This window comes from Mastigoproctus giganteus, chromosome 2, assembly GCF_048544385.1.
Source record: "Mastigoproctus giganteus isolate SK-2022 chromosome 2, ASM4854438v1, whole genome shotgun sequence".
Classification (NCBI taxonomy): domain Eukaryota; kingdom Metazoa; phylum Arthropoda; class Arachnida; order Uropygi; family Thelyphonidae; genus Mastigoproctus; species Mastigoproctus giganteus.
The window spans coordinates 156824146-156850093 of record NC_143576.1 but is presented as its reverse complement, the minus strand read 5'-3'; the positions used below and the strand labels follow the sequence as shown (position 1 = coordinate 156850093).

Sequence of the window (25948 nt, the reverse complement as noted above, 5' to 3'; positions counted from 1 at the left end):
AGTAATTTCTGGAAACAGGTGGTCAATTACAAGGATTGTCCCCTGAAATCCAGAACTTCTAGTAACCATATAATATAAGAGATACAAGAAATGTTGACGCCATGTTCATCTTTTATCAAATGTAAATTAGATAGTATGAATCAGAGCTGTAATACTCAATATGTTCTACGTTGATAATAATATTAGTAAATTAATAAGAGGAGTTTACCTCAATATAGTACGTGGAACACTTCCGTATGATACCCTCCAGAAATTAAAACGGAAAAAACGAAAAAATCGACAACTTAACGGTACATTAAAGTAAATTATAAATATAATTAAAGTAAAATATAAATAATTAAATAATCAATTTAACACAATTCAAAATCAATTCAAAACAATTAAAATTCAAATTAACGCAATTAAAAGAATCTAACGATTTTCCTTCCTTAGGAAGGAAAATCGTTTTGAATATTTTCGTTAGATTCTTTTAATTGCGTTAATTTGAATTTTAATTGTTTTGAATTGATTTTGAATTGTGTTAAATTGATTATTTAATTATTTATATTTTACTTTAATTATATTTATAATTTACTTTAATGTACCGTTAAGTTGTCGATTTTTTCGTTTTTTCCGTTTTAATTTCTGGAGGGTATCATACGGAAGTGTTCCACGTACTATATTGAGGTAAACTCCTCTTATTAATTTACTAATCAAATGTAAATGTATAGGCGAACTTCTCTTTCTCAGATAGGAATGAGAAAGAGAGTATATAGTTCAAATAGGAATGAGATTTCTTAAATAAAATTTTGCTTTAATAAAAGTTTTAATATGGTTTCACTATACATATATTTCACTTATAGAAGTGGTTTCCTCTTTATCTAAACAATTCAGCGAATTTTTTTCTTGACGATTCTGAACACCATTTTTAGGGAAGCTTGGTGGTTTTTGCTGAAACACTAGAATTTCTCGGCTTCCCTTACTTTTTTGATTATTTTAATTTTTTAATGCCTAAGACTTTTTGAATGGACCAAACAAATGATAATCAGATAGCGCTGAATCCGGCCTATGAAGAAGGTAGAGAGACTATCTTCCTATTTCAGATCGCTCAGCATATTCATTGTCTTGGTGCAGTTGCATTGAGCTCGTTTTACCAATATTTCTGACTTAACCTTATCATTCTATGCACTACCTAGAAACTTTAAACAGAAATCAGCATTGATAGCCTGCCGTGCAGTAAGAAAATCAATAATAAGACCTTGCTTCCTAGAAAACACAATGGAATTCGTTTGCCACATTTTTCATGATCCTCATTGGGAGCTTTGCACGATTATACAAGTGATTATGATAATCAATCGCCATACTGAACTTTAAATCTGGTAAAAATAAAATAAAAAAAAACTTTGCCCAGTTTTACGGTTTTGTTCTAGAAAAACACTTGATAACACTTCCTCCGTAAAATAACTCGACGCCTCCCTTTCAGACATATGACATTAAGTGCCAGTTAAACTAGTGCAAAGTGTGTTAAGTGTCTAACGGCACCAGGGGTTCCCCCCATCTCCGCGTTGCTTTCATTGTGAGTGTACCAGTTCACTGGGAAGGCCAGAGATTTAAAAGTGTATGGATCATGTGAGTGTGTTGTGTTATGTACCGTTGTTCTTCTGGCCATTTAGCCGCTGGACCCCAGCTGAGGCCCAACGTTGCCCGCACTTCGCCCCGTGGAGGCAGACCAGGTAACCACTAGTTTAAATTTGCACTCTGGCAGGTCCTGCCACCTAGTTTCCTGGGATTTCAGTGGCTAGGACCTTAAAAAAAAAAAAAAAAAAAAAAAAAATTTGCATGGGAATATTGCGCTAGAATTAGAAAAGCCAAAATGGTGGGCGAACAGCGTAATTTAGACACGGTTATTTTTGGCGTGCGGGACATTCGCTTGCATACAGATAGAGTTGGGTAGGGAGAATGAAGACTGGAGGGATAAAGACAGAAGAATGGGGTCAATAAGGGAGACGACCCCAGGTAGAATCAGTGGGGCATGCCCATACCCCACCAGAGGGAAGAGTGGGGTCGGCAAGGAGGGGAGGAGACAGGAAAGCCGTCACCTCCCCCCGCCGGGGTAAGGGAGAAGAAAGGGCCGAACAAGGGAGCCGGCTCAGATCACTAACATGGCGTGTATGTAGCAAAGCTGTGGCTTTGTCAGGTCCATGACAGTGTACAGTCCATTAGTTGGTCAGTGTTGGGATAGGATCCCATCCACTGCTGTTCCAATAATCAGGGTGTCAGTGTGGGATGGTGTCACTAAGGGGATATAGGTCTTCTCCAGTTAAGTCCTAGTCATTGTTGTCCGTTTCAGTTGTCAGAGTTCCAGTGTCGAGTTTAGGGAAGTTGTGGTAATGCTTGTAGTCTGCTGAACAGTTCGTGCGCAAATTTCGAGAGGGCTCTATAGTACTCCTCCTCCGACAAATTTCGAGAGGGCTCTATAGTACTCCTCCTCCGACAGTACAAGGTGTTCCCGATCCTTTGGGTTGAAACATATTTTTGTTATAAAGTGACATCTTATATCATCAAAGAGGGGGCATTCATGCATCAGATGTGTCCATGTCTGATTTTCACCGCAGTGGCATAGTGGTGATTCTTTTATTCCGAAGGTCGAAAGTTTGGCATTAAAGGAACCATGTCCCGTTAGAAGGAAGGTGGTGTAGAGCCCCGGTGAGAACCAGGCCGGCTGGTGGGGGTAGACTTGGGTAACGTCCGGGATAAATTTCCGGGTTATGGCGCCTTTAGTTGATTCTGCCCATCGGGACTGCCAGGTTTGCCGGAGATGGTTGATAAGACGTTTTTTCTCTATGTTGCTGTTGTTGGCTGGATCGGTAGTGAAGCCGATGCAGGAACACTTTTACCTCTGGACAGTTGAAAGAGCATACCGCAGCGGACAATTTCCAGGTCCAGGTCCAGGGTCCAGGGCCAGTTAAACTAGTGTCGTTCCAGCTAATGGTTATCCCATCACCCAAGTTCTCTTAGAGGTCCAGAAAGGCCTGACCATATCCAGATTTTGAATCCCGCTATTCATAATAATAATAAAAAAGGATACATGAAAACAAAATGGGGAACAAAAAAGAGGGAGACATAATTTGAATGATTTTTTTATTTAGCTTTTTTTTGTTCTTGAAACCCAAGCCCCCTCTTCCTCTCTGATTGGCCTTGCTTCCATCCGATAATGTCTCCGTAGTTGCTTTGAATCCTATTTCTTAATAATTCTGCATTAAAACATTTCCCATTCATATTTGAACTGCCCTCGTCTTACTTAAGATAACAAGGTATTTAACTTTACAACAAGATGTTTCACTTACCCACACGGTCTTTCTGTGAAGACAATATAATTAGGATGTTCTGCTGTTCTCTCTACAAACTTCACACACGTGTAGTTTTCCCAATGTCTCATTGCTTGCTTGAACAATGCTCTGTGGTCCCCTATAGCAAATGACTATTTTAAAAAAATATATTACAATAATACTTTACCTAAAATTAATGAAAGTAATATAGCTAATACAAAAGACTCTCGATTATCCGGATTGCGAATTACCCGGGGTTTCTACTTTTAATTATAAGTCATTTTAAGTCGGATAACAAAAATAAGTATGTGAAATTCATAACGTGTTGTTTATTTGCGTTTTGCAATGTTCTGTTCTTTACTCCGGTTAATTTTAACATTCTTCTCCTTTTTTTTTTATTGCATCCGTTGACATCCATCATGTTAAAACAGAGAAGGATTATTCTTTCTATTTAACATAAACTTCATCTCATCAATAAACGTTAAAACAGCGCGAATGGTATTACGTAAATTTCTACGCCGCTCTCTCTGCCAAAATAATGCTTCGAAATTTACGCAAACTGTAGGACGAATAAAGAGCAAAGATGCATTTCTTTCTTTTTCAAAAAATATGTCAAATATTCTCACGCTCTGGTATACTTTTTATGAATATGCATACAGTATTTATGTAAATGAATTTAGGGTTTCATTCACATTTACGAGTTCTTTCATTTCCGAGAAAATTTATTTTCCATCCAACCCTGATAATCGAGAGTCTGCTAGAGAATTTACGGACTTATCCACAGAATCAAAATAAATAATAATAATAAAAAAGAAATTCATATTTTATATTCATCATAGTTTAAATAATCATATTTTAAATAATCATCATATTTTAAATATTTTATATTTTAAATTCATATTCATATCATCAGTTGGGATCACATAAATTCACGTAAATAGGTACCGTGCAGATAAAATTAACAGAAACATGCAGAAAACGTGGTGTAACTCTCGTGCAGCTTGCTATGAAGCTGAACAAAATTTGGTATGATGGTTTACCATAGAATAACAACGCAATAGAGACAGCGAGAAACTTCCGATAAAGTGACATTCGTATAAAGGGACATTTATGCGGGTCGCATTATAGAAGTCGATACAGGATGTTCAAAAATATGGTCACATGACATCAGTACGGCTAAATAAGCCTGACAGAGGTGAACGATGCTCGATATAAGGATGTCTTTAAGATTCTGTGGCAACAAATCCCAGTCTTCCACCAGCGCAGACCTTAGCTCACCAAGTGACTGAGGAGTTGGCTGTCGGCGTGCAATGCGACGCCCAAAGGCGTCCACGCATGTTCGATCGGATTTAAACCTTATAATCGTACTGGCCATGGCAGTTGTTGGCTGTCTTCACTTTCAAAATATTCCTCCATCACTTGAGCTCTATGTGCAGTGGCGTGGTTGTGCGACTTTTTAAGGGTGGATCAACCGCATCCCTAAAACGTCGCACAGGGTTCGGGAATCTGTTCTCTGTACTTTTGCGCAGTTACGGTATCCCTATCAAAAAGAAGAGAACTTCTTTTTGATAGTTAATTTTGTCGAGCGGTGGAGTAGTAATAGATACATCTGCCTGTGCGGAGTATCGTAATTTGGAATATTGTTCTTGCATATTTTATTTTGATTTGTTTCCATTTTTTATTATTATTTTGTTTCCATTTATTTTAGTTTCCATATTTTATTTTGATGGACTATCGTACAGTGAGTTGCTGTTCAGCCCGTACTACGCTCTACATTCTTTGCTCACCATGAGCACCCTTGCATAATCCTTCACGGTTCTGTCGGCAGGAGGCAGTGTGACTCGTTTTACACCATTCGTTGTGCATACCTTAACCAAACTGGGCCATGCGCAACCGACAAGACGTGCCGTTTCCGATATGGAAACACCGGAACCACGAACTCCCAGAATCATGCCTTTATAAAACTTCGTGATATCTTTACTACGTCCCATAACTGTTACTTGAGCACTTTAACTTGCACGACCAGATGCAGATTACTACTTCTCTAGCTTAGGAAGCTATTCGGCTTTTTATACTATTGATATTCCTTTAGTTCCATTCATGATACAGTGATGTAGATTTGATAAAAGTTGCATGGAGAGGCGGCGAATGTGACCGATGAAATTTTTAGATATAACGTATATATAAGCTGTAGCGAGTGCTTAACAAAACGTGGCTTCATCAGTGATCACTTCTTGATCCTTCGAAAGTATTTCCAGCAAAAAACACAAGCACAAAGAGAACTGGCGTATAAAACTTTCAAGGCGCATTTTAGTCACAGTAGCTCTTGCGCCAAGAACTCATAAATCAATCAATCATCAGTGATCCCGCTTACACACTGCTATGACTCCTTTCAGTCAGTGTCCTCGCACATTGGATGGAAAAGGTCTGATTTGATGAATCCGTTCAATGACGCGAGGAATTTTTTATTTATTTATATATATATATATATTTTTTTTTTTTTTTTTTGAGCTTTTTTACAACGTGGCTGAGTTACTTGGTCTCAGGTGAAGACTGCTTGTTCCTTACCTCGGAAACTCGGATTTTCCATCCAGCAGACAGTAAACCGACTAAAGGATACATGCAATTAGCCACTCAATATGTTCATACCTCATAGCCTTAGTTGCTTTGAGGCTTAACACATGGTCACAGTCACAGCTGAGTAAATAGAAACAGCAAGATTATACGCTTATTGATTCTAATACTTCTTAAAGGGATATCAGTGGATTCGGCAGGACCTACTGGTTACATTTGTCCTGTTAAACAGTCTGGCAGACTGGTTGGAACCCGAATTACGAAAACTGTTTTAAACTTGTACTCTCCAAATGTAAGAAATATCGGATCTGACTACGATGCCTTAAAATATATAACACGCATTCTGTGACAGCAGAGATGGGGAGATGCAGGAAATTTGCTTTGGATTTCAAACAAAGTTTTGCACTTCAAGCCTGTCTGAGAAAAAAAAAAAAAAAAAAGCAAAGCAGGGTATTGTGTGATGTCGTACCACCAAGGCTCAGCTATTCCTCTGTGCAATATGGATACTGCAATTTGGCTGATCATCGCCATCATACCGAGTATACTTAGTTTACAATAAACAATAGAAAGTTTACTAAGTACAGTAAACTCTTTAAATATACGGCACCCAGGGGGATTAAACAGTGCCAGATTTTAAAATTTTCCGGATTTAGAAAAGTATACCTAGCGATTGACCAGTTTTAAAGGAGCAAATTTCAATAAATGTTAAGCACAAACAATTGAAATTATTGACATCTGTAAACATTTATAATGGTTAACTTGTCATTTCATCTGTTTCAGACAGTAATATTTAAACTGCATGGATAATGCAATAATATTAATTCTCACTGCAGAACAAACTTGCTTTCTTAAGGAGTGTCGTGGTATTGCACTGCCTTCAATAGATAGCTTTAAACAATGCATAGATTGTTCAATTTGGGTCGATAAAGAATATGTGCCTCTTTTTGAATTAAAACATTGCGGGACCCTGTATTATAACTTTTAAAACTGATTTCGTAAATGCAGCTTACATCGAACAACTTCTTTACAAACATCTTGTCAAAGCGTTGTCACTAGAGACGATCGGTTGTCTAATGAGGGACCAATTAGCCTGAAACAGGCTGTCGTAGCAGTCCCATGATTTTAAAAAATGGCCAATTTACCTTTTGCAGAAGAAGTACATCCTTATCTTCAAAAGGTGAAAGTAGTTTAGATGTTTTTTTTTTTTTTTGTGAGAATTAAGACCGCCGTATTATTTATGCAGTTTAAATCCTGCTAGCAGCAAAAACAGATTAAAGGAAAATATGGTCCTGCAAGCATATTATAAGGAAAGAAATGACGATTTTTTTTTTTTTTTTTTGCATGGATTCTTAATGACAAATGTGATCGTTGATACAAATGCCGGACTGCTTTCGTAAGATTTCTGGATTTTAAAATGTGCCGGATATTAAAGAGTTCCGGTTTGTAAAGTGCTATATTTTACAAAGTTTACTGTATTTTAGATCTTGCACTTGGAAGATAGGCTGGATTATTAACAGCTCTGTCAGCACCATGGTGTAAGAGGAAGATTTGGGTGTTGCAGGACTTTTGCGAAATTTGATGCACTTAAATTTTTGAGTGGGAATATCAGCTCCATCAGCATTTTAGACTTTTTTAATTCTCACTGCAGAACAAACTTCCTTGTTAACGAGTTGTCGTGGTATTGCACTACCTTCAATAGAGAGCTTTAAACAATGCAGAGATTATTCAATTTGGGTCGATAAAGATCCACGCCAAATTTAAAGGTCCATAAATGGTACTGCATACTGCACTTCCCGCTGGGTTGGTTGCTAAGGATGTACTTCTTAAGAAACCGCCTACACTTGGGCTGCGGTGGAGCCCATTGTGAAGCCTGTGTTCTATCTCCTTTTCCTGTTTTTGATAGAAAACGCTCAAACAAAAATGAATATTCAGAAAATGATAAGGAAAAAAAATCGAGGGAGAAGAATTATGCAGTCCTCACTTGAGACTAGTTGGCCAAGATATGAAAATAACTTATAAAAGATACTCCTTGTCCCTACAGGTAGGCTACTTCAACTTCAGCTGATAATGTAAATACAAGTATATTACAGGCAATTTCCATATGGTATAAGAGAGAAGAAAAAAGCGACGACTCACTGTGCTTCCCATGTAATCATTGAACTATATTGCCATTTCCTATTCGTGTCTAAGTGGTAAACTCCTACCATCTTTAAAATGTCGTCAGCCAATAGTTAGATTGATGGGTGGATGAGAAAACCTGTTACTATGTCGCCTGCACTATATTGCCAAAAGTATCTAGTCACCCTTGGGATTTGGGAAAAATAAAGCATACTCGCCATACAGGTGTCAGGAAAAGTAATTGCGCGTTTCCAGTAAGCGGAGCAGTGTACATTATCTGAGTAAAGACGTTGGGATCAGCGAACTCCAACGGGCCATCATCATAGGATGCCATATCAGCAATCATTCTGTTCTTACCATTGCCTACCATGCATCCCCTGTCCAGAGCCTTTAGGCTGAAGGTCATAATCCTTGACAAATTTTACTACGAAATTATGCTGTCAAAATTAATAGTCAACCCATGCATCCAGCTTGGAAATATCTATTTAAAGGAAACATCTATAAAAAGGCCGCGTACCTAGTGGTCAGGCGCGTGGGTGAATAAGTACACGTGCCTTGAGTGACCGGAGCTCAAGCCCGTGACTGCTAAATACAATGCTGTTTCTTGTATTCTGTCTATCTTGTGAACTGCTCTGACCATTTGGTCGTCCCGGAGTATAAACAGAAAATTTATTTATTTATTATTTACTCCAGATTGGGAAAACTTGTATGCATTTATCAATAAATCGACCTCCTGGCATACGTCTTCGCTCTACTTGATAATTGGCAGCTAGACCTTTCTAAAATAGCCACCACTAGTTCTATTGCTCCTCCATGGGCTTTCTTCCTTGCAGCATGTGGTCTGTCCCTTCAAGAAATAGGGGGGGGGATTACTCTTTCTCCACAGAATATAAACCAGCTTCATAAATCACTAATTACAAAATATGAATTTTATATCCAGATATACACCGACTGCTCCAAAACTGACCATCATGTCGGTGCTGCTGTTGTTCTTCCATCATCCATAATCTCCAATCAGTGCAGTATCTTTATTGCTGAACTACTTGCCATACAAATGGCCTTGGAAACTATAAAATTTCACAGTTATCCAGTGTTATTTTCACCGAATCGGCCCTACTTTACAGCATCCCAAAGAAACATCATAACTGCTAACTTGGTCATATTCATAACTTGCTGACTGAACTAGCTAGGACATGAAAATAGTAAATTTTGTTGGGTCGCTAGCCATATTGGCATACCTGGCAATGATAATGCTAACCATGCAGCCAAATTTACTGTGGAACGAGTTGACACTTCTTTCAAAATCCCTTTCACTGACTATAAAAGTCTTGTAATAGGTCGAAGTATGAATCGCTGGCAAACCTTCTGGCAAAACGAAGAAGGCAACAAACTCCTTCAGATTAAATCGGATCTTCAGTCTTGGCCATCTAGCTTTCGCTAGAGGAGCAATATGGCCTTAGTTGCTAATGCTCCTAAAAACCAAACAACAAACAAACAAGCTTCCGCTAGAGTCGAAAGGAAGAAGTCACGCTTGCAAGATTAAGAATAGAACATGCACACCTCACTCGCTATTATCTTCTTTCTTCTTCAGATCCGCCTTTCTGTCGGAACTGTCATGCCCAAATCACAGTCCAGCATATCATAGTTGACTGCCGTCTCTTTAATGGAGTGCCGAAAACCATTTTCTTATCAATGCATAATTCTCATGGAGTGGAAATCACTCCTACTTTGCAACAAAGTGTAGACAACAGATCTGTTCATTAATGCAGTTTTCACTTTCCTAAAAGAGATAAAATGCTATGATAAAATGTAATGCTTAAATCTCACATAATACACTTATCTCACTTTTAATAACACCTGTTATCTTCTACCACTGTTTGGCGCATAATGGCTTTTAGCTGTCGTTGCTTCGTAAAACCTCCAATAACAACAACTTACTATTGCATCAAAACTGCAACATCTTAGATCAATGACAGCATACGTAATCACTATACGGAATGCCATTGTGCTTATTGCAGCTGGGAAGCATTCAAGTAAATTAACATTTACTTGAACTAAGTTCAAGTAAATGTTAATTCAATTGAACTGAGTTCAGGGAGGCCGCGGGAACTAATATCAATACGAAGGGCATTCCTTAACCAAATAGATTTTACGCAACAGCTACAGCACACAAAAAAAAAAAAAAAACAGCGCTGACTTCCCTGGTGCATAACCCATTGCAGTTGATCCCTGAAATCTTGGAAATCTGTGTTATGGAGAAATGAGCCACGGTACATAATAGTTTTCTAACCTGATGGTCGAATTGGGGTATGTTGGATGTCCGGAGAATGTTAACTTCACCTCTCAACTGTGAAGTTTGGCGGAGGTGCTGTACCATCTGGAGTTGTTTCTCGTGGTTTGGACTCGGACCATTGGTCGTCGTTCTTGAGACAGAGTGCCATGAGGTGCACACACATGTATAATTTCGTTGTAGTAGTAGTGTTTTATGAGCGTCAGCGACTAAGGCCATATTGCTCCGTGTGTGTGTTCTGAGGTCGATTTTCTGTTTGCTCGACGAAAAACCCTAGTGTCCGGTGGAAAAACCATGCTACCCTCGCTTAAGACCAATAACTCAGCCACGCTGTGAATAAGGCCCATAAAAATTCTTCCCGCCATCAATGGGACTCGAACTTAGGTCTTTTCCCCCCTGGTGTGGGAGGACGGCTATCCTACCAACTGGTGCTACCCACGAGAGCACAACTTCGTCTATTTTATACTATGGCGCCAGTATGGGGTAAAGCCCTTTTCTGTTTCAGAGTGGCAGCACACCATATCATACTATACTGCAGTGACTTGATTTGAGGATATGGGTGTGTGCAAATCATCAATATACTTGCCCAGAACTAGGTTCAACTGGAAAAATTCAGTTGAATTTTTTCCGTTGAACCTAGAAGCGCCATTTACATATAAATGTTTAATGATATCTACTATCTGTAAGTACGGGATACAGCAGATAAGCTAACTTTCATCCTTAAACAGTGTACGCAGCGTCTCTTGCAACTGAATTTAATTTTAGTAATGTTTGTTCAACATCATATTCCTTTCTCACAACTTATAGAATGTTCATATGTTTTCTCGGCGGAATTCAGCTTCTGTACACAAGTCAAAAACCACCTAGCAAAGCCCCCGTAGGTAGCACAGTTGTCATAATCACTGTCCTCCCCACACTCCGTGGAAAAGACTTCAGTTCGAATCCCGTCAATGACGCATGGAATTTTTATGGGTCTTTATCACAACGTGGCCGAGTTAGTCGGTCTAAGCGACGGTAGCATGACTTTTTTTTCTCCTGGAAACTTGTGTTTTTCAGCCAGAAAACAGCAAATCGACCACAGAACACTCGTAAGGTACAGGAATATTGTATACTGCGAAATAGCAATATGGCCTAAGTTGCTGATACGCCTAAAATTCAACAACAACCACCCGGCAATGATTTGCCAACAGCATTAGTTCATCAGGATCTTAGATTTGGCTCTGTGCAAGTATGAAATATATCTCAATAGATTACAACAAAAACTGTGGGCATACTGGGACTGCATGGCCTGCAGTGGACGGTACCCCAGTTTTATGGCTCCCGTGGTTTCGAGAATCTGAAAAAAAAAGTACTAGCCAGCTTTCCAATATACTGTACATCACGAGTGTTGCTAGTGGCGACTTTCCTTGTTGTCTGAGGGATTTTGTAAAATCGCTAGGACAGAATTTTGAGATGTTTGGTTATCGTTTTACTCATCATACAAGCAAAATACTGATATAAATAATTTCTTCCATTTGTCATTCCTGTACTCGAATACTCTATAAATGGCAATAGTATTTGTTATCTTTCAGTTTCATAAGTAACCGAAATCATTAAATTTACAAATTTAGATTGATACAACTTGAGTGTTTACCACTGAAATTGGAATCTATATCGTAAGGTATTACAGAATATTCCCAAAGTCTCTCTGGCCTTGCAGTTGCTGCTCTTTCTTGTCTCTTTACAGTTCTATGTTTCCGATGCTTTCTGCTTTGTTTTCCTTCTTTAGATCTAGCAAAAAATAACGACTTTTATAAGCATAGATAACAGCACAAAATATAACACAACTTATTTATAAAAATAATATAATTTGAGAAACAAATTAATAGTCTGCAATTAGAGGGCATGAACAGAAACAAATTTTGAGAGAAGCACGGACAAATTATGTGGCTATTCTTTTCTTTTTTGCCACTGCTAATACTGTTTGTTTGTTTGTATGTTATTTGGAGCATTAGCAACTAAGGCCATATTGCTCCGGGATATGCGGTCGTCATTCGCTGACCTTTCCGCATTTTCCGTATTTGGTGGTGATGGGCTCGAACCCCGGTCTAATCAAGAAGCGTGTGCTACGCACTGCTGCTCCTTCCCATCTGGCTACTGAGGCGTCTCTACTAATACTAAGTTTCTACGATTTGCGAATTCTGAAATGCCTCTTTGGTTACCGCTGTTGTACTGGATTGTTATTTGACTTACCGTAGCCTTTCTGTTAGCCTGCAAAAGTCTTGTCAGCCTCCGTTGACCTCTCTCATCAAGGAGCTGTTTTCGACCACACTGTTGGCTGGATGCTATTTGGTTATTGGGGCCAGTTCGATACTTGAGACACAGTCTTATGTAAAAACCGTTGCAGGATTGCAGTTTCCGAGATATTCATACGGGCACGTCTAAGAACGCCTATCATGTCACGTTCAAAGTTACCTAAATTTTTGGTATTGCCCATTCTCGCACTGAATTGCACACATACAGTTAGTTCCCTACGTATTTGTCCACCTGTGTTATATCGCGCAGTACGAACACGTGATGATGTTACTGAAGGGATGCTTCATTTCGTGAAAAGGGTAGGTGTACCTAATAAAGTGGCTATTCAGTGTATTTTGATAATAACTAATTATAAAAAAAAATATAATAAATATAAAAATGTCTGCCTTAAATAGATGTACTTACTCTATTCATTATATTTGATTTTTTTGAAAAGTTTAAACGTTTACGAGTATATTAGTAATTTCATTCTTCATATTGAATTTCAATTCCCCAATGTGTTGGAGATTATTTTTATACACTAACTTTTAACAAACCCCTGGGAAATTATTTTGATACACTTTGACTTTTAACAAACCCCACGTATAGTAATTCGGTAATATTAAATGTAGCGATCTTAGAAAGGAGCGCAAATTTTTAGAAATAAGAAATAATAAACCTCTTTCAGCATTTCCACTGTTTTATTGGATGTAGTCCGTGCGGTAGCGCATTGGTTATAACCAACGTCCTCCCCACACAGAGTGGAAAAGGCTCGGGTTCCAATCCCATCACTCATGGTCGGAACTTTTAGGGGCTTTTTTTTCACACCGTGGCTGAGATGGTCAGTCTCAGTCATGGATTTGTGGCTCGTGAGGTTCCCTCCCCCTCTCCCTCGGAAATTCTGGTTTTTCATCCAGTAAAACAGGCAAATCTATTAGAGAACACGCGCAATTTATGTACATACACTATTTACACATGGGCAGATGAGCTCATTCTTGAGTTGACAGTTTTTGTTTGTTTCATTGGATTGTGAAAAATTGTCCCATCTTACCCGAAACTATCAACTTTGGTCATTTTCGAGTGGTGTAATAAACCGGAATATCAAATCCCGGTATACACCCCCTCCCCTTATTTTCTGGTATTTTTTGGTTTTCGAACGATATTATTCAGGTCAGGACCATCAAATATTCTAGCAACAAATTTACAAATATAGTCAGTGAACGTCCATTGACTCGATTGAGCCACGTCATAATTCAGTATATTATATTATCCGTCATAATCCAGAAATATTTGAGTTCCACACTTAAATATTTCTTGATATGGGATTGTGGGGTAGATGATCATATCATTCCTGCATGCATCAGGGAATAAGCACTAAACATGTTTGGACGTATTTGACCAGAAGCGTTTTATCTGTTCTTCTTGTAGGCTCTTGTCTGATGTCTTGGTTTGCTGCCAGAGTCTTTGCTTTTATACTAGAGAAGTGTTGCTGAAAGGATAACCCACCATTACACGTCAACCCTAATTCTAGGATGTTTTAATTTTTGGACTTGTGTATCACTGATTCGAATATCTAAGTTCACTTTTCTAAGTTCGCCTTTTCAGATTGCCAAATGGCATAATGGCTGATTTTGTAGGGCTGATTGTTAACCCTGACTCATGAAAATACTCATATATTCGGTGATTCTCTATTTGGTGATTTTCCTGTGTTAATGCAGCTTGAAGATACAGGTGATGGTAATTTTTTTATTTATTAAAGAAGGCATCCAGCTTTCCATCCGGCTTTTCTGTCAACAGCACCATCCATCGCAATACTGTACAGGTAATTTCTAGCATAACATATGCTATCATTAGTTGGTTATCATTCCTGGCACATGAAGACGGGATCGTCTCCCAGCGTACTGATAGCGTAAAATACAGCATCAATATAATACCCCAATCTGGATTGTATGTCAGTTCATTAGTTCATATATCAATGAAACAGCTATGCCACACTGAAGCTGGTCACGAGTCTGCTGTCTTTTAGAGGAAAGTCTTTCTCACGAGAAAATTTATAACTGCTTCACCTCATCACTGAAAGTCCACTTTGCATTCACTACGTAAAATCACAATTAGGATAAGTCAAGAACTTTGTTCCCACAACATATGCAGCTGATGTACCCATCACATAGCAATGGTACAGCTGTAACTAAGAACAGCACTCAGGAAATGTAACGCAATCCATGTACAAGTCCATGCAGCAATGAAATGAACTGGGGATGTAGCATCCTTTCATTAACTGCTAAGGAATATCCAGCTCAGTAGCAGCACAGTACGAACCAACACCTTCAAGAAGAAAACCAACGATTCGCTATTCAACTGTCGTCGTCACAAGCAGAAAGCAAGTCGTGGTGGTCTAATCCACCGCAGGAGTCCCCAGTTTCTCCGACACGAACCCAGCCACCCGTATACGACAATTGTGTGCATCAAGGGTGATGGATCACAAATTCAAAGTCACGTCTGGCCCCCTAAATGCTGCTCCCACCTCAAGATTGAGATAAATTTCATAGTTGGCTCATCAGTTCATATAGGTCGCATACCACTATACGAGATATTCCCAATTGCAGACAAGTTCCGATCTTCTATCGACGCTCCATGTTGTCAGCTTGGTGCCGCAAGACAGCGTCCACTCACGTGTACATCTGTTGTACACATTATCCGAAGCAGGACCACAGCCATTCATTCGTCATGTAACCCTTAGGTGTGTAACCAGGAGCCAGAACTTTTCGCCATCAGACTTAACTATTGAAACGCCCATGCCTATTTCCAAAGAGCAATGTTTTTCATCAGGTCAGGCCACAAACATCAGCGCAAGGGCTTGACAGTGGCATGATTAAAAAAATTATTACATTACAGTCACCCGGAAAGTTAATTCATAAACCCATGTGTATTGTCTGTAAATTGCGTGTATTCTGTGTTCGATTTTCCTGTTTTGCTGGACGAAAAACCCGTTTCACGAGGAAAAAACCTTGCTGTCTATGCCAGAGACCGACTAACTCAGCCACGGAGTGAAAAAAAGCCCATAAAAGTTCCTCGCGTTATTGATGGGATTTGAACCCGGGCCTTTTCCACCCAGTGTGGGTAGGACGGTGACGATACCACTGTGCTACCGCGCAGACCAACTGAGGTGTAGGCAGAAAAACAGCTTCCAGTGCATCACAAGGAGATGCAGGGAACACTGAAGCATGGTATACCATTAAGATAAACACTGCACAGCGCCACAAGGCAACGCGTATGCATAATAGTACAAGGCCAATTCGTAGGTACCGTTCGACGCTCCATGTTGTCAGCTTGGTGCAGTCGGAGAAGAGACTCGAGTCCACTGCAGGAGGCGCACGCAATTAACAGACATAAGACGCACAGCACAGCATATGAATTTAATTATTCGGGTGGCCTAATAATATAATAGTTTTTTTTTTTTTTAGTCCACTGCAGGAAAATAAACTCAATAAAGGCTAAACTGAGTAATTTTTCAATGAGAAAGACTTGAAGTAAGACAGTTGATCCACATGATTGTTATATGTTGTTGCCCAGACCCTTTCTACATTCTAATGCAGCTCTAGCTCCAATAACAAGCGCTTCCTTCTAAAAACCTAGATTGAAAATACCTGGAAAGCAGCAAAATTCTCTTTTGTAGCAACAAGCTGTTCCTCGCATCCAAGCTCCAAGGATTGCAAGTGTGAGGCCTGCTCAACAAGTCCTTCCTGAGGTCTTCATATTCCTGACACTTATATAAAACATGTTCCCAATCCTCCATAAGTCCACAAAAGTTGTGCGTACGCTCACTTATCTATAATTCATGTAACGTAGCATAGAATGACTCATGGCCTGTGAGAACGAACGTTGTCTGTAGAGTTGGACTGAACCAACTTGGCATCCGCGCAGGCAGCACAGTGGTATCGTCACCGTTCTCCCCACACCGGTTGGAAAAGGTCCGCGTTCGAATCCCATCGATGACGCGAGGAACTTTAATGGGCTTTTTTCACTCCGTGGCTGAGTTAGTCGGTCTCAGGCGTAGATAGCAAGGTCTTTTCCCCCAGAAACTGGGGTTTTTTCGTCAAGCAAACAGACAAATCGACCAGAGAGCACACGCAATTTACAGACAAAATAAATATATGGGTAGATGTAATCATTTTCAGGGGACCCTGCCCTAATATCATAATATCATAATTTTGAACCCACTTGGCATTCCCCTACCTTCCTTGTTGTCTGTAGGAAAGAAAATTTTTAGTGATACTTCCTTTTGTACTATCATACCATCGCTCCTGCCACATCGATACCAATAAGGTCCCGATACGGTTTTTCTCTTGCTTAAAACTCGCCTCGCAGTTATAAGCAGGAGAAATTCTCTCATGGGGAATTCGTCGATGCAGGCAATAATACATACCTCTAAAAAGAAGAACCAAATCTATAGGCATGCGTCCAGTTACAATCTGCAGCACATAATTTGATACAGTTTGTCAGGACCTGGACAGCTTCAATAACATCGTTCGCTGTACAGAGTACATTTTCCTGACTTTAATTTTTTGCAAGGCACAGTCTAACCAAACATGCTTTCCATAGGTGACAGTTGTTAGGAAGATGCAGTCATGTAGGATTTCCAACGACCTTCTTCTGATTTCTCTTTCCTTTCTCGTAATTCTAGCAATCATGTGCACAAAATGCCCAACCTTTCTGCTATGTGTGTAACATGCGATAAAAATCGTAATTGTCTATCTATTTTAATCCCTAGGTATTTGATAGTCTTGAGATATTTCAGGCTATCACCCCCGATGCGGTTATTTGGTTTCTATTTATAGATAAGTGTCCTTTCAGGATAACTGTTGTAATTTTTATTTGTGAAACCGTCAATCTATGTAATGTACTCCAACGATACAGCTCCATCAACACAGAATTGGAATGGTCCTCCAGCTGTTGTCTTGAATTGCCATGTACCAGCAAAACCAGATCATCGGCATATGCTACCATGGACTCGTCCGGCTATGTTCGCAGTAGCCACTCATTAAACACTAGCTTCCACATAACGGGTGAAAATGGATCCCTGTGCACAACCTCTAACCACTCTTTGTTTAATGCTCCCACAAGATAACTTTACAAACCTATTGTGGAAGTATTCTTTTACCACAGAATAGATCTGCAGCCTACGTTTTGCTGTGTGCAACACCATTAAAACGCTCTCCCATTGAATAGTGTCAAATGCACCTGCGAAGTCTAGAAATATTTCTCCAGCGCATCATAGTTCCCTTTCCGTGTGTAAAACCATACTGATCATCTGACAGGAAATAGTTATTACGCACATAATTTAAGATTTTCGCAGCCCAATAAGCAATGCTATGTGGCGGTAGGATTCCACACTATCCCTTGTTGTTGGCGGCCTTTTATTCCTTACAGTCAGCACTAATTCCTCCATCCGGAACTCTCTTTCTTGAACTTCACCGTGATAGGTCTCATTCAGCACTCTCATTTCAGTAAACAGGTGAAATACAGCTTAATGTCGTCTGCATAAAAGAAATACACCGATGAGCCAAAACATTATGACCACCTACCTAATATGATGTTGGTCCTCCACGTGCAGTCAAAACAGATCGTACCCGGCGAGGCATTTACGCTACAAGATTTCTAAATGTGTCTTGTGGTATCTGGTACCAACACGTAACAGGCAGATCCTTTAACTCCTGTAAGGTCCGTGGTTGTGACGGCACAGATCGGAGTTGCTGTTCCAACACAGACCACAGATGCTCGATGGGATTGATGTCTGGGGAATTTGGAGGCCAGAGCAATATCTGGAAGTCTTCCTCATGTTCCGCGAAACAGTCTCGAACAATCCGAGCGGTGTGGCATGGCGCATTAACCTGCTGAAAGACGGCACCGCCAGAGGGGAAGACTGTTGCCACGAAAGGGTATACCTGGTCAGCAATGATGTTTAGGTAGGTGGTAGATGGCAGAGTGTCTGGCACATGGATGACTGGGCCCGACACACGTACCCGGCCGTCCACATGGTGCAATAGGAAACGTAATTCACCGGACCAGACGACCTTATTCCAATCACTCACGGTCCGGTTTCAATTCTCCCGTGCCCATTGTAGGCGCTTTCGCCGGTGAACCGTGGTTAGCGTGAGCACTGAGAGTGGCCTGTGGCTACGCAGCCCCATTTTCAGCAGGGTTCGATGTACTGCGTGTTGTGACACATTACTCCCGTCACCAACATTCCATTACTGGCTAGTTGCGCCACAGTCGCCATTCTGTTGCAACGTACCATCTGGGAGAGCCTTCGCTCACCTCGAGCATCGATTAGCCGTGGTCGTCCAACACCTCGCCGGCGGTTCGTCGGTTTTCCCTCCTCGGACCAATTTCGGTAGCTACTAACCACGGCTGACTGTCAGCATCCCACCAGTCGTGCCGTTTTGGATATGCTCTGACCCAGTCGTCTGGCCATTACAATTTGGCCTTTGCCAAACTCGCTTAAGTCCGCTGCCTTTCCCATCTGAAGAACAAGAGTAACACTGAATAACAGAGCTCAGTATCAGGTGTTTTTATACTGTGTCCGACTCCTGCACGAGCATTAGTTCACCTGCAGTTGCTTCGATTTGCATAACGACTCGCTAGTTATAATGTGTTTACTCATCGGTGTATACATGGCATTATCCAGGTGATGAAAATGAGTCCAGTACAGCAAAAAAACAGAAGGGAAGATGAGACTGCCTTGAGGCATTCCCCATGAGCGAGTTCTCATTGGAGTATGTTTGTGATTTTTAATGAGGAGAAACCTTTGATTCAGAAGCTGTACCAGGATGCTTAGAATAGTTCTGTAATATTGAAATATTGTTTAAGTATTAGGATTAATGTATTAACTGAAACCATATCTAAAGCTGCTTTGACATCTATGTTGTCGTGCAGTGCTGCTGTTTTCAGAACCCAAAAAGTGTCTCCTTGTCCTACTGATTCATGAAACCATGAAGAATACCTCCTCGGCCTACTATCTTTTGATGTCCAGAATATTGGCTCCTTGGGCTTTATTTCCGTGAGATCAGTCTATGAGATTGCCTACGTAACTGCAACGTGGATGTAAATTTTTATGTTGTTGTTTTTTTTTTTTTTTTTTTTTTTTTTTTGCTAATTATGCCAATTTTATTATCAGTGATGAAGTTTATGGCATTTGAATACGAAATTTATTAGAGATTTTCGTATGCGGCGCAGATGCCATTGCTTGGCTGATGACACCTACACAATTAATTTTTTTTTAAATAAAAGTATATGCATTTATTATCTTACTGCCAATAAATTGGTCAGTAAGATAATCGGCCAAATTAGTCAGTCTTTCGCGAAGACTGCTTTGTTTTTCAACAGGAAATTTTTTTTTATGAGCAAAGCAGACAAACCGACCAATTTAAATAAATAATACATTGATGCCTCAAGCCTGAGTTTTTGGTGCAAAAACAAAGTAAACCAACAAAGTGTCTGTGTAATGTGAACTCCCATTTATTTTTTCCGAGTTCAGTGTTTCCATGTGTAATTTGTACAACCCTTAGCTGATTCGTGATTCGTTACTTTGATAACAACCATTGCATTATTACAAAAATATTGCGATAAGGCATTTTAAATAAAAAAAAAATCAAAATTTTATTAGATGTGCCAATATTTTGACCACATAATGAAGTATATCTGTAAATTAATTCTGTCTTTCTGACCTGTGCTGTTTCTTTGTTCCTTTTCTCGGTCCTTTATGTCGATGCGGGCGCCGTAACCTTTTCAAATTTCGCTGTAAACCATGCGCGTCTGAACTGTTGTGTCTTAAGGTTGAAGATAATGCTTCAGATTGCATAATTATATCTGCCGAATTCAAATATTTCGTGTTGTTCATTTGTTCTTCTTGTTGAAACAGTTCATGCTCATACTCTTCATTAATCGACCTACTCAAGGCTATATCTCCTATAAAATTATCTGAAAAATATAAAATTTTAAACTATGCTTAGCAAACGGGCAGGTAATCAAATAAGTTATTTAAATAAAATAAATTACCTTTATTGAACTGCGAATAAATATCAAAGAATCAAAAATACAAAGCATGTAGTTACACTGACTGACAAAAAACAAACAAACACAACAGTATAAACAATATAAGATCAGAAGGTCTATAATGCATTGTACCATTTTCGTTATTAAAGACATTTTGTATATATTTATACATTAAATGCCACAGACTTGAGGGTATTCTCACGTGAATCCATGATTCTGTACTTTTCACCGTCAGCAGAAAAATTACACATTTGATCGGAGGCACAAGGTCAGATTATACATTTGTTTCATGACCTAGTCATTATTTCTTGCGTGATCGGAAGAACTTACTGTATTATGCGACAGCCATATGTTACATCAGATGCATATTTATACGTAATCCATTCGCTTCCAGAACTATTCCAATAAAGAGCAAGAATGCTCAGCACCTGAAACTACCTCCCCCACCACACACATATATATACACACCTCCTGATAAAACAGGAGGTGTGTGTCGATTCGACAAACCGATGCATAGTTGAAAACACAGAGGTATAATAAAACCTCTATATAAAGGGATGTTTGCGGGGAGAAGACAGAGAGTACTTATTAATGGACACTATTCTTCATAGACTAATGTTATTAGTGGAGTTCCCCAGGGTTCAATGCTTGGCCATTGGTTTTTTTATTATTATTATTATATATTAATGATATTAATATACGTATATCAGCCATAATGTCTAAATTTGCATTTGATGCAGAGTTCGCAGTGTGATTAATGACAGTAATCATGGTAAGCTACTACAACAAGATTTAGAAAAAAGTAGGCAGATGGGCTGAGAAATGATAGTTGAAGTTTAGCAACATTACAAAATGCAAGGTACTGCATATGGGTAGCGATAATCCAGAGATTATCGTGCGAACTGGGTGATACTATAATCAGGGCATTGAAAAAGACCTAGGAGTAATTTTGCAGTCAGACATGACGTTCTCTACGTAGTGCAGATTTTTTCTGTCAGGGCGATTTTTTCCCCGTGAATGGCATTTTGTCAATTATATACAAGAATTTTGTTAGCAGGGATAAGGAGGTGATTATCCCATTGTAAAGGCAATGGTTAGGCTGCATATCGAGTACTGCATACAGTTCTGGAAGCCTCATTTTAGGAAGGATGTAAATCTGCTGGAATGGGTGCAGAGAAGGGCAACGGGATTGCTGAAGGAAACAAAAGGGTGGTCTTGCCAAGAGATGCTTCAGTTCTGCGAATTGTAGCGTCTGGAGACTTGGCACCATTGACTTGATCTAATTGAGGTGTTTAAGGCTTTGAATGGATTGAGCAAGCTTAGTCATAGCATTTTTCCTCTTTTTCAGATTATACACATAAGGGGCCATAAATTCAAAATGAGGAAGAATGGCTGCAGGATAGATGTGCGGAAGTTTGCCTTCCGCCAGCGGCTGGTTGATTGTTGTAACAAACTTCCATCTGTGTGCTGGAACAAACGTCCATGAAGTGGGTAGTTTGAATAAATTCAAGGAAGAATTGAACATATTATTGGAGGGGATGGACAGGTGATGTGGGAATGTTTTTTTTTTTGGCAAATGCTTTATAAGCTTTCTTTCTTGTACAGTTTTCCACTACTAATATACACAAGATCGAGTCTCTTGTTTATTCCGTTGTTAACAAGTTTCATATCGTCCCTTGAGATGTTTCAATGTAGCTGGCAGATTAAAATCTCCACAGACAATTTCGGCAGAGGTGTAGAGCGTATTTATTAGCCAGTTAATAGTTTAATCTATTGATTGAATAGTAAGTTCCGCAAAAAGGTATACAGATGATATCCAGCAGCGTAGTACTGACTTTACTGTAACCATTATAGTTTTCTCTCTCTCTCTCTCTCTCTCTCTCTCTCTCTCTCTCTCTCTCTCTCTCTCTCTCTCTCTCTATCTCTTGTCTTCCTTTGAGTTTCTCTCTCTCTCTCTTGTCTTCCTTAGAGTCTCTCTCTCTCTCTCTTGTCTTCCTTAGAGTTTCTCTCTCTCTCTCTCTCTCTCTCTCTCTCTCTCTCTCTCTCTCTCTCTCTCTTGTCTTCCTTAGAGTTTCTCTCTCTCTCTCTCTCTCTCTCTCTTGTCTTCCTTAGAGTTTCTCTCTCTCTCTCTCTCTCTCTCTCTCTCTCTCTCTCTCTCTCTCTCTCTCTCTCTCTCTCTCTCTCTCTCTTGTGTCTTCCTTTTAATCTTCTCTCTCGAAATTAAAGTTTTTTCCTTTGACCTCAGAAATTTCTTTGAAACTACTCATTTTATGACATGTTTGCACTACCACTGTTCATTCCTGCTTGGTCAAGTTTTTGATAAAATTAAAATTCTTGGTGAGAACCAGACCCGGGATATTATAGTACTTTTTGCTTCTTTCTGTGACATGCTGGAATAAATAACAATCATCCATCTGGTTCTTGCAATTCAAGTGAAAGATAATTTCCCAATATAATATTCTTCTTTTCTATAATGTAAGTCTTAGTTGAGACAAAGATCAGCAGTTTAATAGTATTTTATATCCCCTGAAGTAATCAGTAATACGTTGATTTCACACACGTACACGCATGCCCTTCCTGTAGCACAATTTTTATAATCACTATCTTTCGATTAGCCAGTTACACCTGGTAGAAAAAACGTAAGTTCGAGTCCCATCAGTGACAGGAGGAATTTTTATGGGCCTATTTCACCAAGGTGAGTTAGTCTGTTTCACGATGGGTAGCATGTTTTTTCTCTCAGAAACCCTGGTTTTTCGTCCTTGGTTGTTTTGCTGTTCCACACAGAACGTATGCAATTTACAATCATAATATAACGTAAGTCGCTGAAGCGTCTAAAACCTTTCAACAACACATAGAATTATAATAATTAAATAGTAGCATTGTCAGAACCGATAAATATACATAATACTCTTATCGATCCTCCGTGACATAATAGTTGTTTCGCCACTTGTCACTCCCCTGGAAAGGTCCCGATTCAGATCTTTTTGGAGAGAGGAATTGTTAAAGACATCTTCAATCGTAACTATGGTTAAAAAAACCAAAAAAAAAAAAACTGAAATACTGGAACCACCAGAGAATGATCTCATCTGCTCATATGTATTATGTTCATAAATTGCATGGGTTCTCTGGTGAATTTTTTGCTGGACGGAAAATCAGAGTTTCTGGGAGGAAAAAACCTTGGTTTCCACGCCTCGGACCAACCACCTCAGTCACAAATTGAACAAAGCCCATAAACGTTCCTAGCTTCATTGACGAATTCGTACCGGGCTTTTTTCCACCCAGTGCGGATGTGACGGTGATTATAACTACTGTGCTATTCGCGAAAACCCGAGACTGGGTAGTTGATTTCATGTGGAGGAAGTAGGTTGATGTAGGGTTTTAGGAGAATCAGCGACTAAGGCCATATTGCTCCGTGTATATTGTCTGTAAATTGCTTGTGCTTCTGAGGTCGATTTTCTGTTTACGGGAGAAAAAACCATGCTACCCTTGCCTGAGTTAGACTAACTCAGCCACATTGTGAAAAAGGCCCATAAAATTCCTCCCGTCATCGATGGGACTCTTAACTGTGGTCTTTTCCACCCGGTGTGGGGAGGATGGCAATCCTATCAATTGTGCTACCCGTGAGATCCTGGAGGAAATAGGGTTTTCTTTTGAGATTTTTCCTGAATTCTGATTTTAAGGCACATACAACAGCACGTGCTCCCTGGTTCTTGGCTCACCAATGAAGGAGATATGAATGCAGTGTATAAGCCCTGAAGGGGTTGAGTAATATGAATGAGGAAGGCCTATTCCATTGCATTCAGATCTCACCTTAGATGTCTAGTGTCAAACTTTGCAATCGACACCTATACCGACCTCCACGTGTGCATCAATTTCCGCTCATCACTAAACTGATTGCCTTTCTTTGAACCTTTTCTGTGTCTTTTTTTTAGCTGCAATCTCCACACCTAAATATGGTACTTATTTCAAATGCGGTCTAACCATCGTGTTATGTAGAGGGATAATGACGCCCTTCTTCTCCCTACTAGCAAAGATCCTATAAATCACGGACAAGACGGCATGTACCTTCCTAGTTGCCTGTGTACATTGCGTGGAAAATTTCGTGTCTGGTTGAATGAATTGCAGCACAAAGAGTCTTTTTCGTTTTGACCTCTTAGTTTTCCCCAGCTCATACGTGACTATGATTTCTGTTCTCTAAATGTAGGGCGCCTCCGTAGCTAGGTGGGAAAAAGCAGCAGTGCGTAGCACACGCTTCTTGCTTAGACCGGGGTTCGAGCCCCTCACCACCAAATACGGAAAGGTCAGGGAACGACCACCGCATATTCCCGGAGCAATATGGCCTTAGTTGCTAATGTTCCTAGAAACCAAATAACAAACAAACCCTAAATGTATAATCTTACATTTAGAAACATTAAACTTTAAATGCAACCGATCCAAATCTTTTTGACGTATCATGGCCTGACTCGAATTGTTAACCCCTCTCATCATTCTTAGTGCTTCCTTTGATACCCTCGTCAATATGATTTATGTAAATTAAGAAAAGAACGGATCCAACACCCAAATCCGAGCGAATCCTCATTATTTCACCGGTGTACGCGGAAGACTGACCATTTATGACTTGACAACTCGTGTCTCCTATCTTTTAGCCACCCTACAATACATTGTAGGATCTTACTAGTAAACCAGTTGTTCTAGTTTATATAGCAGACTTTCATGAAGGACAATATCAAAAGCTTTACTTCAGTTTAGGTATATAATGCCAAAATTGTTGTTACCTGCATCGAACTGTTTACTGACTGCATCATGGTAATGTACCAGCCTGATTAGGCATGACCTCCCATTAACGAATCCATGCTAGAATCTATTCAGGATATCATTATTGTTTATATGAATGCCTTACGGGTTATGAATAGCCTATAACCAGAGTATTTTTCTATAAAAGGTGGTTATGAAGTTTTGCAACAAACCTATTGACCAACTCACACGCGAATTTCAGGAATATGGGCAGTAGCATATGTTTTTCGTTTGTGAAAATAAAATATAAAATGGTGATGACCTTTTATAACAATGCACTACGGAGTTGAACTTGCCACTTCCCTTCCACACATGGCAATGAGTACTGATTAAATAAGTCTTGCCGTATATATTAAAAGTAATGGTACCCCTCCACCCAATGATGTCACAATATATGCTTCCCATCCCTATTTTATTGCTGGTTCCTTAAGAACCAGTAATAAAAAGTATTCTCATTCATATCTGAACTACCCTGATAATATTTGTGAAGGCATAGTATCTATAGTATTTGAGTATGCAAGTTAAATATCTGAAT

The 25948-nt window shown here is 39.5% G+C and overlaps 1 protein-coding gene across 1 annotated transcript in view; it reads right to left on the bottom strand.

Annotated features, from left to right (window-relative positions):
- Positions 1 to 25948, bottom strand: part of LOC150089685 (tolloid-like protein 1) — a 272573-nt gene that overhangs the window by 157643 nt on the left and 88982 nt on the right. The window contains exons 3-5 of the mRNA XM_090389593.1: positions 20292 to 20544; positions 11924 to 12060; positions 3327 to 3447 (exon numbers count right to left, since the gene is read on the bottom strand). Of these exons, the coding sequence (XP_090245719.1) occupies positions 3327 to 3447; positions 11924 to 12060; positions 20292 to 20544 (511 nt within the window). The remainder of the gene's footprint in view (positions 1 to 3326; positions 3448 to 11923; positions 12061 to 20291; positions 20545 to 25948) is intronic.